We start from the raw sequence: 21325 nt of genomic DNA, 5'->3' as shown, positions 1-21325 counted from the left end.
TCTAGGCGTTTACTCCCCCCCCTCTCCCATGGAAAACCCCTTCCCCGGGAAATACCCCTTGCGGAAAACATAGTTATCTAAATTGGAAGATTTTGTTTGGGTTCCGTTACTTTTTATTTTAGCTGAGAAGTGCCAAAGAAAGTGGAAAACAAGAATTTATGTAGGGAAAACCTCGATTGGGCAACAATGGGCAACTTGCACAACTTAAAAGTCTAATCTTGCAGGAAAAATCTTGAATGGGCAACTTGCATAGCTTAAAAGTCTAATCTTGCAGGAAAAATCTTGAATGTTACTTCGGATAAAGTTGAATTTCCTGTTGTCAAAGAACATAGACCATTCAGAAAAGCGGAAAATTTTGCTAAATGACAGGAAATCTCCAAAATTTTTGTTTCTAAGGGAATACGATAATTTCACTCTCAGGTTGCGACATCTTGGCTTCAATTCTTGTTCTTATACTGCTATAAGTGCAAGTAAGTTAGCGAGAGAGAGACGATTTTCGAAAACTATAGGAAATGATGGGACCCTTTGGCCCAACATGTCAAGATATCCCTGTTGTCGTCATATCTCAAATACTACTACAAACAGCCTATCACAGCTTGTTTTTCTATGCCAAAGTTTTTATGACTATAACATACTTTATTTTACACAAAGAACATATTTATATCTAGAATTTCTATTTATTTATATTTATTTTTAAATAATATTTATTTTAGTTTATTTAGTTCACAAAATGATTTGTAGGCCTACTATATTTATTTGCATTGTTATATTAATTTTATATTTAACTTCATTGTATTTATTTGATAATCCAAAAATGGATTTTTGATTGGGGAGAAAAGAAAGTATCAAGGGAGAAAAGGGGAGAAGGTAGAATCTATTGCTTGTCCTATGTGTGGATCTCAGGATGAAAGTTTAATACATTTTTTGTGTGAATGTGTCGAATTGAATGATTGGAGGAGAGAGATGTATGGTAAAGAAAAATTGAATGAGATATGGATCCTAGATAGAATGAAAGTGACAAATTTCCTGAGTATTAAAAGGATAGCAAGATTTGTAAGGATTGCAGCGGCACATCGGGAGCGTTTTCTTTAAATGGTATTAATTCAATGTAGTTAATTTGGTGTTCGTTTGTTGTTATGTAATTTTCCTATGGCCCACGGGCTTTTTCTGGAATAAATTATTATTATTAAATTATTATTATTATTTATTTGATACTTAAACATTTATTTAAATTAACATTACAAATATGTATTCAATACTTATTTAATAATCTATTTATTTATATTTCATTATTTATAGTAATATTATATGACACGATTTATGATTATACCGGTGTATTTGTTTTACTATATCCGTCTCAGTTTACGGTTGTCAAAATACCAGAAGAATTAATCATTCCCTTGCTAATGTGATGGAAATATTTCAAATGCCCAGGGGAGGGGGGGGGGGGGGGTAAAGCCTTCAAAAAATTTCAAAAAAGGGCAGTACTAAGTTTTTTAAAACAATTCTTTCTGTGACAAGAAATTTTAGTATTCAGCATTTTCGGCCTTTCAGTGGGCGGGGTGAACTTCCAGCCTTTCCCCTTATTCATGCAAATGCCGTTTGATTGTGAAGTCAACCAAATATCTTCTTTTAATATTCTTGCGGAATGTTTGGGCTACTATCTCGCAAGCAGAGATATCCTTTTTAATACATTTATTTACCTATACCACCTGGTCACCACTTGATTCGTGTAGACTCGATTTGGCGAACCAAAAAAACGTCCTAAACCAAAATCACCAATCTTCAGAATTCCTTTCGCATTCACCAGTAAGTTATTGGGCTTTAAGTCCTACAAAACAAAATTAGGTTAACTAATATACATTTCTAATACAAATAAAATGAAAAAAAACTGAAAGTAAATAAAATGATAAATAAAAATATAAATAAAATGAAAGTTTTTCAACTGAAAGTGAGGAGCAACATTAAAACTAAAAAAAAAAACAGAAATTATTCCACATATGATGGAGATGCCCCCTCGTCAATACCTCTCTCTTTTCCCTAAACTTTAACGTTTTAGATTTGTATGTAGAAGACTTGCATTTGCTGTTACTAACTGCATTTGCATTTGCTGTAATGAAGGATATTTTAAGAGTAACAATGAAGACGAATTGGGATCTTTCAGAAATAAAACAATAGAAATCACATGAATCATTAAATCAACAGGTATACTGACATCAATACCACGGCGTCATTATATTGATATCAGTACCCATTTACTGACATCAATAATGATATACTTACTATCAATACTGATATAGTGATATCAGCAATAGCAAGGATATATAAATTGATAAATTCATGAACGTATAATTTGGTATCAATCATATTAATATATCATCACTATAACAAGAATAGCATGCTCATATCATAGAAGTCAAAAGAAATAATGGAAACTGTATAGAAATTATGATAGCATTGAGCCTAAAATATGGCTCACTGAACATTTAAAGGGTAATGTACGAGTTACAAGCACCTAAGTACCTGACTTTGAATTTCAATAGAGACATTTTGATAGAATAAGGATTTTTAGGGATTAATAAGGATTTTAGAATTAGGGAATAAGGACTTTCATATTCAAAAATATTAAAATTATATTTTGATATTTAAAGGGTAATGTACGAGTTACAAGCACCTATGTACCTGATTTTGAATTTCAATAGAGACATATTGATAGAATAAGGATTTTTAGGGATTAATAAGGATTTTTGAATTAGGGAATAAGGACTTTCATATTCAAAAATATCAAAATTATGTTTATTTTCGTTGCAGACTTTTCTGCCATAAAGAACACTCAGATACTCCCCTTTTCTCAGAACACTCAGATTGCATAGTATCCCAAAGTAATTTCCTAGCAAAAAAATGTTTCAATTCCCCGAAAGGAATCAATATTCCTTTGTGATTCTTCAAAAAAACGATTGACTAAGGAATATGATATAGTATGGTATGGTAGAATATGGTAGTATGGTATAGTATAGTGGTATAGTATCATCTCCGTTACCTAAAAAATTTGCCCATAAGCAAAATCCTTAAAAATCAGGATCAGGATCAACATCATGAATTACTGCAAAATGGCCAATGGCCAATATATATATGGCATATGTATGGTAAGGTATATTGTATGGTAAGGTATATAGTAAATGGTATAGTATGGTAGAATAAGGTAAGTATCAATTGACTAAGAAATATGGAATCACTTAAACTTGTTTCTAAAAATTATTTACTGCTTAAAAGTTAAAATACTTTTCGTCATTTCATGATGTTGATCCTTATTTTTAAGGATTTTGCTTATGGGCATATATTTTTAGTAAACCAGGTAGGCTACTTGGTACTATGATAGTGATAAGGAATCACTACTCCTTAGTTTGTAATTCTTATACATACAATATTGCCATCTAATTTTAATTGGATATTTTATGCAATCTGTTCAAATTAGATGTTTTCAGAGAGACATCTATAAACAACTCTCAATAAAACAAATTCTTCCGGTAACTGGCTAAAGTTTATCGATAACAGATGACGAAAAACGCAATTTAGACAGGGTTGCCATTGGGAATTTAACAATACCTAAGTAGTCGCATACAAAAAGACCCCACGGTTCGAAATAAATACAGCAGTAATAAAGGACAATAATTTTTTTTAGCGTTTTTTATTCATTAGCTCGCAAAGACATTTTGTCCCATTGAAGTTCCGAATTCTCTTCAAAGGTAAGGCCGTTTCCCCCCCCCCAAAAAAAAATGTTTGTCTGACTCGTAAAAACGTAACCAAAATAGATATAAACAAATATTGATGCGTTTTTTAAAGTTAAATTTTTGTAAGCCCCCTCCACCTCCCTCCGGAGCAAAATCCAGGATACAACCCTGGTCAAGGTTCTCCCTGGATATTGAAAAACAAGGAACGCGATCAATATATTTAATAACAAATATAGCGACGCATTTTGAAAATGATGAGAAATTTTTCTTTGTCTTGACAAATGAATATGGAATATTAAATTAGAATCGGGAATTACTTAAATAACATAAATAATATATAATATAATAACATAGCTTACACATAATCATTGTAGAATATGTTATTCAGTTTATTATATAATGCTATAGTTTATAGTTTATTTATAACATGTAAACGAAGATATATCTATAGTTTATCTATAAGTTTAAAGAATATAATTTATCTATGATAGATGATAAAAAAACGCTACCAAGACATGGTTGCCAATGAGACTTCAACAATACCTACAAACTAACTTTCTAAAAATTCTAAAAAATTAAGACAGGGTTGCCGTTGGGAACAATACCTAAGTATTCACATACAAAAAGAACCCAAGGTTCGAAAACAAAAGCAGCAGTAATAAACGACAACAATTTTTTTTAGAGTTTTTTATTCATTGGCTCGCAAAAAGACTTTTTGTCCCACTGAAGTTCCGAATTCTCTTCAAGGGCAAGGCCGTATGCACCCCCTCCCCTCCCAAAAGTGTTTCTTAATCGTAAAAACGTAACCAAAATGGATAGAAACAAATTTTGATGCGTTTTTTAAAGTTCAACTTTTGTAAGTCCCCCCCTCCCCTCCAGAGTAAAATCTAGGATACGGCCACGGTTCTCCGTAGATATTGAAAAACAAGGAACACAATCAATATATTTAATAACAAATATAGGCACGCATTTCGAAAATTATAAGAAATTTTGTTCAGAAATTTATGAGAGACAAATGAATATGGAATATTAAATTAGAATCGTGAATTACTTAAATAACATAAATAATATACAATATAATAACACGGCTTACACATAATTATTGTAAAATATATTATTCAGTTTATTATATAACATTATAGTTTATTCATAACCTATAAACAGACATATATCTATACTTTATCTATAAGTTTAAAGAATATAGTTTATCTATAAAAGATGATCAAAACTCTACTAAGACATGGTTACCAATGAGACTTTAACGATACCTACAAACTAACTTTTTAAAAATCCTAAGACTTGAAAAAAATACAACGGTATTAAACAACAATAATATACAATTATGCTCATGATGGGGGGTAAATTTTAATATATATGTATACTTTTTCTAAGACCTCAAGCCCAGGACTGAGATTCGAAGATATTTGGAAAACCCCAAGGAGTTGCAACCCAGTAATAAGAATAGCGTGGGAAATATGGCAGCCGGTCGGTAAAAGAAATATCTTATGGTAAGAAATCCATAAGTCCTCAACAGAGCGAATGCTATGATAATATTGACTTACTCTATGCAATACCCAATTCCTATGTAAATATTCCAATCCTAGGAGAGTCATGAGAGTATAAGCTTTAGTATGACCTTGAGTCAAGACAATGTTCTGATCTTTGATTATATTCTCTAAATCCGTATCCATGAAGTCAAAAACCAATGATATATTTGATTTGTACCCAAAGACATCTGAAATAAAACAAATATACATATATATCCTCATGAGACCCTAAGACCGTCCCCGTGGGCACTCTCTGTTTGAACTTATTTAGTAGTGAATGTCTGCGTCAAAGTTACTGCTACCTGAAAATTCTAATTGATTGATAGGCCATTTACTATTTTTTCAAAAAGTTTATTCTTTCAAGGATATGAAGATATAAAGAATCGAAAATGGATGGACTTGCTATCAATAAACAGAAATCGCTCTTTAATGCTTTCGAAAACTAATATCGTTGCCCAAAACACTTTGTATTAAATTATGTAGAAGATGGCTTACAGAAGTATTAATCTCCATGCGCAAACCAAAAGAAATGACGTGATACGCTGACTCAAAGTAGATACTGCTTCAAAGAATATGCTGCTCGACACTGAGTCGATCACTAGTTGCCAAGAAATGTTGCTTCTTGAGATAGCTTAAAAGCTATAAAGCTATCTAGCTATATCAAGCTATATTAAGCTATATCAAGCTTAAAAGCTATATCAGACAGTAAATGCTCTTTGATACTTCTGAAAGTTCCTATCGTTGGCGAAAACACTGACGAATTACTTCATGTGAAAAATGGCTTACCGTAGTGTTTCGCAAGCCAGGAAAAACTAAGTCATGTACTGGCTCAAAGTTGATGCTGTTTCAAAGGAGATGCTGCTCGATAGTGACTAGGCTGCTAGAACCCTAGAAATGCTCCTTCATAGACTGATTCGGAAAATAAAGGTGATTTCCTTTCTTTAAAAGCTATCTCAGACAGTAATCGCTCTTTAATACTTTCGAAATTTTTTATTGTTAGCGAAAACATTGATGATTTGAGTCATGTAGAAAATGGCTTACCGTAGTGTTAATCTCCAAGCGCAAGCGAGAAGAAATGAAGTGCTGCACTGACTCAAAGTTGATGCTGTTTCAAAGGAGATGCTACTCGATGGTGACTAAGTCACTAGCAGCCTAGAAATGCTGCTTCATAGACTGATCCAGAAATTGAAGGTAATTTTCTTTCTTCCAAAGCTATCTCAAACAGTAATCTTTTAACTTAACTTTTCAACTTTTTCTTTATTGAACTTAAAAAATAAAAAAAAAGACAATATTATGTCCAAACAGAGAGCAGAGCTCGTAAGGCTGGGACAGTGCAAAACATAGAAAAAAAATCAAAATCTTATCATTCTATTAATTTCAAAATTTAACACGACAAAATAGAAACAAAATAAGAAGAAGATCAAATAATTTAATATTCCATCATCAATGGCGAATAATCGAACATTAGAAAACAATCTTTAGTATTTGCTTTTTAAATTTAGCTGAGATTTTTGGGATGGATCAGACAGAATTTTTTCATTCAGCTTATAACTTGCAATGAAGGGTATTTGGTACCTAATCGAAAACATTGACCTTTCACAACTTACAGAAGAAATTCAGTACATCCCAGACCGCCGACAATCCGAACGAGGAAGTAAAATTAACAGAGATTTATCATAGAGATGTTTAAAATTAACAGAGATATATTATATAAATATAATTATTGGTCAATGTAGAAAATTTCCCAGTATTCTTATTGCCCTATTTTGTAGTACATGTAAGGGTTTTATACGCTTCGAAAAGGTATTAAGCAGTAATTCAAATAAGAAGCAATTCAAAAGTGGTAAATCATTTTTAATACACAATGGCGTTAATTAGAGGGTGGAGGGGGGCAGTTGGTCTCCTTCCCAACATAAATCTTAAAAAATGAAACACAACTCTACATTTTCGTGAACATTTCTTAGATATAATCATCTAAATAAACTTTGCAAAAACCTCTGACAAAATATTCGTAATTACTATTCATAGTTCAAACTGTGTTTTTGATAATATTTCTTGTTCAAAAAATAGTGATTAAGAAGCCAAATAGATTGAACCCACTTTTCGAATTTTAATTTTAGCGTCAAAGCTATGGTGATAGGAGTACCGACTTGTAACATCACTCCCATACTTACATACCATCACCTTTACCCAATGAGGGCAAATAACAAAAGGAGAAATAAAAGTCTCTTCAAAAGGTGGTATACTATGACGGCCAATGAGTCAGCAAACACTAATCTTTTACATAGTCTTCCTCACTTATTTCATCAAGCAAACCTGCTTCCGTGAAAAGCTTTAAGTAACAAGGACAGTGAAAATAAATCTGATGGCTTTGTATTGGTTAAATGGAAACTTTCACAGCCATTTAGATCATCGTAAATTAAGACAAAATCGAGAATTTAATTTAGATTTAAAAAAAGACCATATATGCCGTTATGCAGTTTTTGGCGGTAGCGGGCACCAAATTTAAAAACAAGAAACGTGGATGACAAATCAGCAAAAACTAGCTGAAACCATATGGAATAAAGACTAGATTTCCTTTAACGGTGTAGTTGCCTTTGTGAATACACAGATTGTTAATGCTTGAATTTTAACAAACGAAAAGCGTTGTCAAATTTAATGAATTTAATTGATTACTTGTACTTGTACTTGTACTTGTACTTGTTTCAGGACACAAGCTCTTCAGCTCTCCCTGGCGCTATGATCTGGCAGACGGTTGAGTGCCAAGCCGCTCGGTCGTGTGTGTGTGGTGCACATATTTCAAGCCACTGCTTGTCCCATCTTCGGCCGTGTCGTCGGAAACCACCAATCGGCTCTAGGTCCGCCTTGAGTGTGTTAAGCCAGGTCTTGACTTGTCCACCTCGCTTCTTCTTCCAGTGTGCGAGGGGTTTGCAGTATAGCGCCTTTTTAGTGAGGGTGTCATCTGACCTCCGACAAACATGGCCAAACCAAGTTAGGCGGCGTTTTTTTATTAGGGCTTCAATGTCATGCTTCTGGTGGCATCGTCTACGAATTTCGACGTTGCTAATTCTGTCTCGGAGGGAGACACCGAGGATTTGTCTCAGGCAGGAGTGGTCGAATACTTTGAGAGCATGAACATCCGCTGCTTTCAGGGGCCATGTCTCGCATCCGTAAAGGAGTACGGAGCGGACGGTTGCTTCAAAGATCTGGATTTTTGTTTTTAGTAGGACGTCTCTTTGTCTCCACAGGTTCTTCCTAAGTTGAGCAAAGACTATCGATGCTGATGATATTCTGCTCTGGACTTCCGTACTGCAGCCGCCGGAAATGTCAATGAGGGATCCCAGGTACTTGAGCTGGTCAACGACCTCTAAACGGGAGTTGTCGATAGAGATGCCCCTTATGAGTACATCCTCAGAATTTGTCAGAATTTTGGTTTTATCCTTACTGATCTTCAGCCCAACCAAATCTGCAGTAGCAGCAACATTACACAGCATGGCTTGCGCATGATCTATATCGTTTTCTAGCAAGGCAATGTCATCCGCGTAGTCAAGGTCTTTGATGGAGAAGTCAGGGCTTACTTCAACGCCTCTGGCAGATTGCATGGCGCGCTTCATGATCCAATCGATAACAAAGTTGAAGAGGATGGGGGACAGGATGCAGCCCTGTCTCACCCCGAAATCGATGTCGAAGAGGGAGGACAGCTCTCCATCAGCTTGTATACAGGCACGAACGTGTTGGTAGTATGCCTGAATAAGGCGTATCAGCTTATCAGGGACGCCGTCCTCTTGCATCGCAGCCCATATGCCATCTCTAACGATCGAGTCAAAGGCCGTTATAAAATCTATGAAGACGGCTATAGTAATCTGATTGTGTTTCATGCGGTGTTCGAGAATTTGCCGGAGTGTAAAGAGCTGATCAATGCAGCCCATTCCTGGCCGAAAGCCCGCCTGGTTTGGGCGTGTGGTCGTGTTTCTGATTGAGCTGAAGCGGTTGAGTAAAATCATGGCAAATATTTTGGCAGCGATGCTTATGAGCGATATCCCCCGGTAATTCTTGCATTCAGCTTTATCCCCTTTTTTATACAGGGGGATGATAATTGAAACTTTCCAATCGTCTGGGAGAACCTCCTGTACCCAAATTTTCTTGAGCAGTTTTTCTAGGTTCTGTGCAAGAAGCCTGGGGCTTGCCTTGTAGATTTCTGCTGGTATGGCGTCAATTCCCGGCGCTTTATGATTCTTCAGCTTCTTTATTGCTGCCAGGATTTCCTCTTCGTCAGGGGGCTCTATTTTGACTCCTGCGTATTGGTTAATGAGCGTTGATGAAGGAGGTGGGGGAGGTTGGGTCACTTGAAGATTTGGAGCAGGTGATGAAGGGTCGACTTGGGGATTTAGGAGTTTCTGGAAATGGCGCTTCCAACGGTCAACGACTTCGTCACGACTCGTTAGGATGTTACCGTGTTCGTCTCTTACAGAGGCCGAGTTCTTCGACCTCTTCCCAGTGGACTCTTTAAGCAGCTGATACAGTTTCCTAGTATCAGACAGGCTAGCTGCTTTTTGCATCTCCACCGCCATATTCTCCCAGTACTTCCTTCTGTCTTTTCTGCCCGACTGGTGACATAGCTTGCGTAGCTGTTTGAATTCAGCTGAGTGGCGTGATGGTAACAGACTTTTCTTCGTTGCAAGTCGGATGGTCTCTTCGGACATCCACCGTCTTCGCTTTCGCTTCACTCTTCCAAGAGTTTCGAGAGCTACCTCCTGTAGTGTATTTCGGAACTTCTGCCAATCTTCGTTAACCGACGACCCGCTCGAGTTCCCGTCCTCAGGAGACTCATTTGAGTGTTCATGCTCGAGGGCGGTGAAACGATTTGAAAGTTGAACACGGAATTGTTCTACTACTGTCGGGTCCTTAAGACGGGCAACGTCAAATCTTTTTGGGGGTTCCTTCCGTTTACGAGCCACTAGCCTGATCTTCACAGACATTTTGACCAAGGTATGATCCGACCCGCCCTTGGAACCTGTGTCAGGTCCTCTGTAGGCTCTGCAGTTCTGGATCGAGCTTCTCCAACGTGACGACACGAGTAGGTAGTCCAGCTGGGAAGATGTCCTTCCATCTCTGGATCTCCAGGTTATGACGTGTGAGGGCTTGTGTCTGAAAAGGGTGTTTGCTATTACGAGGTTGTTCGCTTGGGCGAATTGGACCAATCTGGTTCCTCGTTCGCATCTTTCGCCGTACCCGTGAATTCCAAGGCTCCTGTCGCCGTTTGCCTGTCTGCTGCCGACGTGTGCGTTGAGGTCGCCACCGATAATGAGGAGGTCACGTTTGGGGGTCTTTTTTACAGCTTCGTTGAGTTCGGCGTAAAACGTATCTATTGCTTGTTCAGAGCTGACCCTTGTGGGTGCGTAGACCGCAAACACTGTAACATTAAACAGTTTGCTTCGGAATCTAGCTTTTGCAAGGCGAGATGATACGGGCTCCCATTCTATTAGAGCTTTTTGTGCTTGGATGTTAAGGAGAAATCCAACCCCTGCACTGCCACTACCATCTTTGGGTCCTGAGTTATAAAAGAAGAAAGAGTTCTCTGAATCTGGTGTTGCTATCTCATGGTTTTCTAGTGTGTCATTTATTCTTGTCTCTGATACACAGAGGATGTCGAGGCCTAGGCGATGTATTTCACCAGCCATGAAAGTCTGGGTCGTCAAACATTTCATCGAACAGACGTTCCAGCACCCTATTGCAAGGGATTGTCTTCGTTTCAACAGGTGTCCAGCTCGCCAATTTTTCGAAGGAGACGCCGGTAAATCATCCAACGCATCGCTTGTCGGGAATGCCGTAGCTTGTTTTAACACTCTTTGATCTGCTTTTTTCATAACGTTTCGTGGGAATATTATTGACCGACAGGTCCCCAGTCCGTCGGTGCCTCCACACTTTAGCCATTCTTTCGCTAGGCATGTAGCTAAGGAATGTTGCCACCGCTTCACCACTTTGAGGTAGTGTGGTCGACTTCCCAAGGTTACACTAGAGACGGAGATACAGCTTCGGCGACCCAAACCGCACCATAGCCGTGCTAAGAGAGGGACTCGGCTGTCATCTTGATTCCCATCTAGGTAACCCCAGGCAGAAGCGGTATTGATTAGCTTTGCTTATTTATTTTCACGGATCAATATGACAACACTGACAAACATATTCTACACTCATAAACGCTTCATAATAAAAAAGAAGGGAAATCTTCGCCCATAGAATAATTCCTCTTTCATGAAAATTTCTGTCATGTCAATTGGGAAAAAGCTGAATTTTCTTTGCTAAGCAAAAGGAGGTCGTATAGAGTCCCCACATAAACCACTTGAAAGAGGGGAAAATATGCTAAATGGCAAAAGATCTTCAAAAGACTGACTTTTTACAAAACAGGACAATTTCTATTTCAGGTCACAACATTAACGCTTTATAAATGGAACAGAAACCGACTTCCAATGAAGGATTCAAACTCACAATTAAAATAGCGGTTTTTGGCAGTGAATATTTAGGTTGTTTATCTAGGCTTTCCTTGTCAATGAATAAGGTGACTGACTTCCAAGCGTTTATAAGGTAAAATTTTGGGATATATTTAGGGTTTAAATCTAGCCTAATATATATTGGGCTACTCTATGCCTAGACTATATATAGGCTTTAAACCCTACAATTTTTGTCTGGTTAGTCTCAGGTGCAGAAAGGCAGTAGTTTTAAGTTTATATTTATAAGCCTCTTATAGTCTCAGGTGCAGAAAGGCAGTAGTTTTAAGCTTATATTTATTTTTTTATTTATTTTTTATTTTATTTTTATATTTTTTATATTTTATATTTTTATATTTTTATATTTTTATATTTTTATATTTTTTTTTTATATTTTTTATATTTTATATTTTTATATTTTATATTTTATATTTTTATATTTTTATATTTTTATATTTTTATATTTTTATATTTTATATTTTTATATTTTTATATTTTTATATTTTATTTATTTTTTATTTTATTTTTATATTTTTTATATTTTTATATTTTTATATTTTTATATTTTTTTTTTTATTTTTTTTTTAACACTTTGGTTAACAGTGCTGGTGATCATCTAAAAATACATGCAAAGTGAAGAGCCAATAATTCCTTTGTTCCTAAAATCTTAAGCAGCAGCAAGCGACGTATCCAAGGGGGGAGGGGACAAAAGTATTATTTTCGGGTGGGGGGTTGCAAAAAATAAAAACTCATCAAAAATTGGTTTATATTCAATTTAGTTAGGTTTTTACGAGTCAGACAAACGTTTCGGGGAAGGGTGAAGGTTTCCAGCCTCTAGCCCTCCCCATGGATACGCCCTTGAGCAGCAGCTACTCAATTGAGCATATATACTTGAGGATTCATCCGCAAGAGAAAGACTACTAAATTATACAGATTATGCAACGAATCTTACCCAATTTTGAACTAATTTTCTAAGGAAAATGATATTTGTAAAACACGAATGATTATTGTAATTGTACGCTAGCTTATTGTGTTATATAATTATTATGCATAATTATTGCATTGTATAATTATTATGTATGATTATTATTGTATGCTAGGAGGTTAAGTGATTAAGTATAATATTTTACAACTAAAAAGCCCTTTCCCACTAGGCTAACGTAGAAGTCCGTAAAATTCATTATATTCATCGTTCTAAAATTCCCAGAAATATCATAGGTAACTACTACTACCACTACTAACAACTCATCACACCACCAAGCCGTCTGACACAAACATAGCTACGCACGCTCCTCCTCCATTCTAATCTATTCAAAGCCTCCCTCTTTAGACACTCCCAGGAAGTTCCTCTTTCCCTTAAATTTTTTTTACATCCTACCAGCTCAACTGTGAACCACCTGCTTTCTGTTTAGCCCTAAAAGGTTGGCCGAAGAGGACAATCTTTGGCAATCTATCATCCTTCATCCACAGTACATGCTATAGCCATCTCAACATCTCTCTCAGGATAGCCTTAGAAAGCGGGATTGAACCACACTATTTACACAGCCTACTGTTTGAAATACGGTTAGATGGAGATCCGAAACAATCCGATTTCTCTGGAAAATCTTCGAACGTATTTTGGAACGCCCAGGCTTCAGAACCAGTTTTGACCTCTGTAATTACTGTAGATTCTACAGTTTTTATACAGTACTTCTGTATAGAAGAGTAATGGATAAAATGGATAGAAACTCCCAGACAGTTCTAAGTAATGAATAAAACGAATTGAATTTTTATACAGTACTTCTGTGTAGCTTCAACTGTTATTCTACTGTTTTTAAACTGTGAAAAAACAACCTGAGCCTTGGCTATTCCTCCTGTAACATCTTCACTGTTCCCACCGTATTTACTAATAATATTGACAAGGTAAGTAAAGATGTTCACTTAATCAATCTTTTCGCTACCCAATGTCATCTTTTCATCTTCACTTATTCCTAGCCTTAGCGACTTTGTCTTCTTAAAATTAATTTTCAAAAGTGAGACGCCAAGCTGACATGAGCCTTTTTCAGGATGGTATACCTTACAAGGATATGACCTTCGCTAGAGCTCTCCTATCAACGGAATCGAACGCTTGCTCATAAATTATAAAACTGGGATTAAAGGTGTTGATAACTCAGGCACTTCTTAAATATTAACCTAACAGTGAACATTCGGTCGACAAATCCTCTACTTTTCCTAAAACCGCATTGTTCCTCTTAAAATTTTTCTACAGCATCTCTCAGTCTAGAAATCATATTACAAAGTGATTTGCTACCTAGAGAGACCATGCTAATACCTCTATATCTACAACACTTAGCTCTTACAACCTTTCTTATGCAGTTGTTTAATTAGGGTTTTCTAAAAGGGAAAACGCTTTTTAATTAGGAGTTTTTTTTCAAAAATCTCGTTCATAATCTTCAGTAAATTATTTATAACCTTGGAGCCATCATACTTAACAAACTTATTTACCACACTATCATCACCTGGAGCCTCATTATTTTTTAATTGTTTTAGTACTGTGACTAATTCTTCCTCAAAAAACAAATCTTCCTTCACATTCAAGGTATCACAAAATTTTTCACTTTCCTCCATATCTTTTCTTGCAACTCTATCCCGGTTTAGCACAGTCTCAAAATGCTCTACCCATCTCTTTTTAACTCTTTCCTTATCACTAATTGTCCCCGGTTCCCATCTTTATCTGGGAAAAATCCAGATTGACTACTCCCTCTCAATTGATTAACATGACCGTGCAATATTTTACTATTATGCCGTCTAGCTGTACGTTGCATATCCACGGTAATTTTATCCATGGTCTCCCCACCTCACACCTCCTTAATCTATTTTAATGCTTTCTCCACTTTCTTTACTTTCCTTTTATTTTCATATGATCTATCACTCAGATAATTCTTGTACAAGCCCCTTCTCCTTTCTATTAAATATGAAGCTTTTTCACTAATATTCCCAGCTGCGCTCCTAACTTTCTTCCCTAAGACACTATCAGCAACTTTAAAAATTGTTTTCCTAAAATAACTCCATCCATCTTCTACATTGTCGAATTTTAAACTCTCCAGTTTATCATTCAACCGTTTCTAGAAAGTTTCTCTCAACTTTTCATCCTGGAATCTATCAACTTCATAATTTCCCGGGAGGTAGTTACCCTTCCGAAATTTCAGCTTTAAACTAACCCTAGCCACTAATAGATGGTAGTCTTAACTTTCAACATCAATAAAATTACTCCTATTGGTATCTTGTATTGATTCTGCCAGTCTTCAGTTTACAATAAAATAATCAATAAGGTTAGCTGTCTTGCCATCACGTGAATAAAATGTTAACTTATGAGCCCCTTGATGACCAAATACTATATTGGTTATAACTAGATTGTTATACCTACAAAATTTCAGCAGTCTGTAGCCGTAATTGTTTTCTTTTCCTCCACTAAATATACCTAGTCTAGGAAACCATCTATCCATATTTTTACCGGCGAGGGCGTAAAAATCTAATAAAACACAATATTTCTACTTGGGATCTTGTCTCTTTGCTTCTGTAACTGAAAGTAAAATCCATCTGAGTGATGACCAAAGTGCTGCCCCTTGATGACCAAATACTGTATTGGTTATAACTATATCTTTATACCTAAAAAATGTTTTCTTTTCCTACACTAAATTTACCTAGTCTAGGATACCATCTATCCCTATTTCTACCGACGAGGGCGTAAAAATCTAATAAAAACACTATATTTCTACCTGGGATCCTGTCTATTTGCTCCTGTAACTACAAGTAAAATACATCTGAGTCACCACTATCTCCATCAGTCGGTTCTAGAGGGGCATATACTACAATAACTGATACCCTGCAATTTTTGGTCATAAAATGAGCAATTAGTATTCTATTATTAATACCTTCCCACCCTAAACAAGACTTAACAATTTCCTTATTCATCATGATCCCTACTCCCTGCCAATGTACCCCATTTTTCCTTACTGAGTAAATAAATTCTACATCTCCTAAAATCATGCTTCCTACCCCTGAGATCTGAGCTTCTGAAACTCCTAATAAGTCCAGTTCGACTCGTCTAGATTCATCAGTGAAAATGTTGATACGTCGTAACATTCCGAGATTCAATTTTCATATTCTTTAAATCATTGAAATTATTTATACCTCAGGAAAATGAATTGTCCCGGATACCAGTGCAGGACGGGGACCAACATATCTTCTCAAGTCTATACCGAGCCGCTTAAGTCGGCTTAAAATTGGACGGCGAGAAGTCCGTGGGACATCCAGTATGAATGGAGGCTTTGTGCAATCCTGGGCCCATCTTGGTCACAACATGGTTTCCGACACTTTTACTCATCCAGAATTTCCATTTTGTTCCTACTATGTTAATTTTTTTCAAGGAGGAGCACAAACTTGCGTTTGCGTAGCACAAAGTAGCATAGAATTATGTGTATTGCATTAGTCTATTTGGAGATGCCTACATTACAGACAAGATTTTCTACACAAGATTACATAATATAGCACAAAGCTGGATCCGCTTCTCTTAGAGTGAAAAAAAAACACAACTAATGGTGCTTTGTGTGCCATAGAATTTTTCACACTAGCTTAAATTAAAACTTAATTACCTACGTTGTGGACAAGACTTGCTACATAAGATTTTACAATTTAGCATAAAGTCTTAAGGGAAGCCAGTGTGAAAGGTTCTATGCCGCAGTGTGAAAGTGGCTCCTTTTCGCGAAGTGGCTCCTTTTCTTTCAACACAGTTTCCCGTCCTTTATCAAAACAAAGCTCAGGTAGTACATACCAACCAATCCAATGATATTTGGATGAGACAGTTCTTGAAGAAGCTTAATTTCTCTTAAAGCTGTTCTATTGATACCATCCTTTGCCTCTTGACGACTTCCAATTTTTATCTAAAATTGAAAAAGCTTTTTGTTTCAAATCTAAGAGAGCCACAGCCACAGATTGTTTAGCAAAGACCAATTAGAATTTTAGATCATTTATTTAGCACACATTGGGGAGACATAAAATTTTCTGAAGGCAAAACATTTTCTTTATTTCTATATATTCCTGATTCGAGACAAATTTTTATTTTTATGGCACTTGGTATCTACCAAGTGACAGATAGCGATCGCAAATTCTGTCGGTCGGTCTGTCTGTCTGTCCCAGTTTTGCTACTTTAGGCACTTCCAGGTAAGCTAGGACGATGAAATTTGGCAGGCGTATCAGGAACCAAAGCAGATTAAATTAAAATTGTCGTTTCCCTGATTCGACCATCTGGGGGGGGGGGGAGTGTGGGGACGGTTCAATCGGAAAAATTAGAAAAATGAGGTATTTTTAACTTACGAACGGGTGATCGGACCTTATTGAAATTTGATGTTTGAAACGATATCGTATCTCAGAGCTCTTATTTTAAATCCCGACCAGATCCGTTGACATTGAGAGGAGTTGGGGAGGGACCTAAAATCTTGGAAAACGCTTAGAGGAGGGATCGGGATGAAAATTCGTGGGGACAATAATCATAAGTCCTAGATACGTGATTGACATAACCGGAGCGGATCCGCTCTCTTTGGGGGTATCGGGGGGAGGAGGGTTAATTCTGAAAAATTTGAAAAAATGAGGTATTTTTAACTTACGAAGAAGTGATCGGATCTTAATGAAATTTCATATTTAGAAAGACCTCGTAACTCAGATTTCTTATTTCAAATCCCAACCGGATTCAGTGTCATTGGGGCGGGGGGGATCTTGGAAAACGCTTAAAGCGGAGGGATCAGTATGAATTTTGGTGGGAAGAACATGCACAAGCCCAAGATACGTGACTGACATAACCGGACCGGATCCGCTCTCTTTGGTCGAGTTGGGGGGGGGGTATTCGTAAAAATTAGAAAAAATGAGGTATTTGTAACTTACGAACGGGCGATCAGATCTTAATGTAATTTGATGTTTATATGAAACTTGTGCTTTAGAACTCTCATTATAAATCCCAACCAGATCCGATGACATTGGGGGGAGTTGGAGGGGAAAAAAGAAATCTTGGAAAACACAGAGTGGAGAGATCGGGATGAAACTTGGTGGGTAGAATAAGCAAATATCGTAGATACATGATTGACGTAACCGAACTGGATCCGCTCTCTTCGGGGGAGTGTCCAGTGCTTTAGCAAGTTTGGTGCTTCTGGACGTGCTAGGACGATGAAAATTGGCAGGCGTGTCAGGGACCTGCACAAATTGACTTGATAAAGTTGTTTTCTCCGATTCGACCATCTGGGGGGGGGGGGGGGTTGAAAGGAGAGGAAAAATTAGAAAAAATGAGGTATTTTTAACTTATGAGAGGGTGATCGGATCGTATTGAATTTTGATATTTAGAAGGACCTTGTGTCTCAGAGCTCTTATTTTAAATCCCGACTGGCATTAAGACTCTGATTTTTCTTTTAAATCAATCTATTGATTCTTAGAATTTTGATAGAGCTCATGCCATATGAGCTCCTGGCTTTTCCGACCTCGTCACAAGTGCCATATGATCTCTTAGCTCTTGTTCTTCAATAAAAAAGATCATTTTCAACAAAAATACCGAAAAAGGGTGTTTTCTCAAAATCTGGGGAGAGGAGGGAGGGTCAAAATTGTTGTGGGGGGGAAAAATGTCCATCTACCAAGTTGATGCCATCGGTTAGAAAACTGGGAGGGGGTCCCTCCTAAGAACGGCAATTTCAGGGAGAATTGTCGAAGTATATATTTAAACCAGATTAAATAGATTTAAAGCACCAGACGAGACAGTGCTACACGAAACGAAGAATTAATACAGGCATTTTGCAAAACTCTACTAATAGTGCCACGGGAAACCGATTAGTGCTTTTCTGGAATGCAGGGGGTTGCAAACCCCACCCCTCTTAATAGGTTTATTACTGAGAAGAATTGCTGAAACATGTACAAAGTGCCAAACAAAGCGGTACCACGTGGAACTAAGAACTAATACATAGAACTAGATAGATATAGATGTAACTAGATAGAACTAGATAATACTTAGAAGAAATGATACTAAGAACTAAGGAACTAATACTAAGAAATAAGATCTTGGTAAAATCATAGAGGCGCATAAAGGATTATATGAAAGCTAAAGTTGGTTCCCATGTACTTCTGCCAATCGTCATTAGTAGTCTCACATTTCAGCACCATATGGAATCATAAAGTATCTTTCACTAAAGGCAATTGTGGCGGCAGTGATCATTATATATGGCAAGAGCGTTGAATGGACAATTAAATTGCGTTTTTTTTTTTTTTTTTACTATTTACTTTCTGTACTACAAGAAGAATTTATCCTATTAGGAAACGCTTCAATTCCATTCCCAAAAACGTATCCCATCACCACCTTTACTGTCGTATTGTTTACCCTGTTTTATTGCATATCATTGTGGTTGTCAGGAACTGCTGAAAAGGTCCTAAAGAACTAAATTGTTTAAGTTAATAAATACATTTTTTTTTCCTTTCCACCAGCTCTAACAATAACTAACAAACTAACAATATCTTCTGAATAATTTCCTTTCCACACTAACAATAACTTTTGAAAAATACCTATATACGCATAAATCATATATCACACACAGGGAAAAGCCCTAGGAAATTCCTTAGCTGTATATAGTAAAGAATAAATCCCACGGAAACAGGCAGTAGAGTCACTCAGATGACATCATTCGCAATATAATAGCATCATCTTGTGTACGAAGATGCAGATATTGTAAAATTTGTTTTTTATATTAAATACTATACTTAGTTAATTACAAAAGACACTAGATATAGACGGTCTCTTTGATGTTCCAGTGCCCCACTAGCAGTTAATAATGACAAAAAAGAGGGCACATCAGTTTTACCCATGCAGAAAAAAAGTTATTTTCCTTATTGTTCAAGCCAGGGTGCTGTTAATTACCTTCTAGGGTATTCGACAATGATGATCCCAACGGTGTACTTCTCGTTCAGACCCAACACAATTTTTTAGAGCTTTCGAATTATTTTTCAAATTTCCCATTAGTTGATTTTTAAAATAACATTTTACTTTAAACACTAATCGAGATATTATTTACTATTTCTGAATTTAAATATTTTTTGATGAATTTAAATATTGAAAATTAAATGTTTCTGAATTTAAATGAATTAATATATTAACTGAATTTAAATATTTCTGAATTTAAGTATTTTCCAAAAATATTTAAATTTGCCTTGGAATATGTAGTAATATTTACTACAATTTCCGGAAATTGGAACTATTTCGGAAATTGCTAAAAATTGTAATTTTGTTATAGCTAGCTACAGTGTTTTTAATTTTTGGTTAATATGACCCGTGGTTCGTCCTTTACTTGCTATCACTGCAACCATGATCAGAGCCTTGTGTGGAACTTCATGGAAAAGTTTTACCTGAAACGTCATATTACTACTTTTTTAAGGTCTAATAAATGGAGATAGCCTAATATAATAGAATAAATTAGTACCTTTTTTACAGCAACAATGTCATCGGATTTCAAGTTTCTGGCTTTGTAGACAGTTGCAAACTACAATGAAAATAATTAAAATCTAAATAGAAGATTTACATTCATAAGCATTAATACAGCCATACAAAACAGTATACAGCCTTATTAATTTAAAAGAATAAGAACTGTTCTGCATGAGGTATATCTCTTAATATAAGAGCGTTTGCAGCTCCGTTGGCGTCAATAGGCTCCACGTGCAGTGAATTATTATCAGCAGCAGTAGTATTAGTGTATTTTTAAGCTAAAGGGAAATTTTTTGAAATAAGAAGGATAAAGACCCTCCATAGTTTCTTAGACCACACTGCTTTTCCATTTACTAAAAATGAAGCAAAGAGAAAACGGGTTTTAATATCAACAAAGCAGTGAACAAAAAAAAATATAAAAACAAAACTACACTTTCACTAAAAAAAAATAGAAATATCTCGAATATTACGGCCCTTCGTCAGGGAGTCTTTCTCAACGAAAAAAAAATACAAAATACAAAAAAGAATATTATTTTAAACATAACAGAAAAAAAAGACAACTAAACACACGAAAGAAAATTAATATGAAACAACCCACATTATAAGCAAAACCCCCAACACTGATGGTTAATAATGAAACCATGGGTCTCTCTCCTCTGCACAATCAGTGTATAAATGGGAATCTATTTTAAGCGAAAAATATATTTACTTGACCCAAACAAAAGAAGGTCATCAAACCCCAGGTCCTCCACCCATAAAGACGTCTTACAGGCTAATGAACAAATTTATTAATTATAAACTGAATGCATTTTTTCATTTGTTAGTCTAGCTGCAGTCCGTTGACTTCTCACAGCATCGACATAAACAAGTGATAGCCTTGCGAACGAAAGTCAAAGTAAGGTCAACACAGTGAGAAGTCAATAGAATGCAGCTAAACTAGCAAATGAAAAAAATCCATTAAATTTATAATCTATAAATTTGTTCATTAACCTGTAAGACTTCTTTAGGGATGAAGGACCTGGGTTTGGTGAACTTCTTTTGTTTGGGTCAAGTAAATATATTTTTCACTTTTAA

The 21325-nt window shown here is 36.1% G+C and overlaps 1 protein-coding gene across 1 annotated transcript in view; it reads right to left on the bottom strand.

Moving 5' to 3' along the window:
• The window catches only part of LOC136037785 (cyclin-dependent kinase 7-like), a 51818-nt gene that overhangs the window by 17813 nt on the left and 12680 nt on the right, over positions 1–21325 (bottom strand). Inside the window, exons 3-6 of the mRNA XM_065720619.1 lie at positions 20250–20309; positions 16577–16685; positions 5294–5466; positions 1704–1831 (exon numbers count right to left, since the gene is read on the bottom strand). Coding sequence (XP_065576691.1) covers positions 1704–1831; positions 5294–5466; positions 16577–16685; positions 20250–20309 — 470 coding nt within the window. The remainder of the gene's footprint in view (positions 1–1703; positions 1832–5293; positions 5467–16576; positions 16686–20249; positions 20310–21325) is intronic.

This window comes from Artemia franciscana, chromosome 17 (assembly GCF_032884065.1).
Source record: "Artemia franciscana chromosome 17, ASM3288406v1, whole genome shotgun sequence".
NCBI lineage: Eukaryota > Metazoa > Arthropoda > Branchiopoda > Anostraca > Artemiidae > Artemia > Artemia franciscana.
The sequence above is the reverse complement of the archived record's forward strand: the minus strand, read 5'-3'. Positions and strand labels throughout refer to the sequence as shown.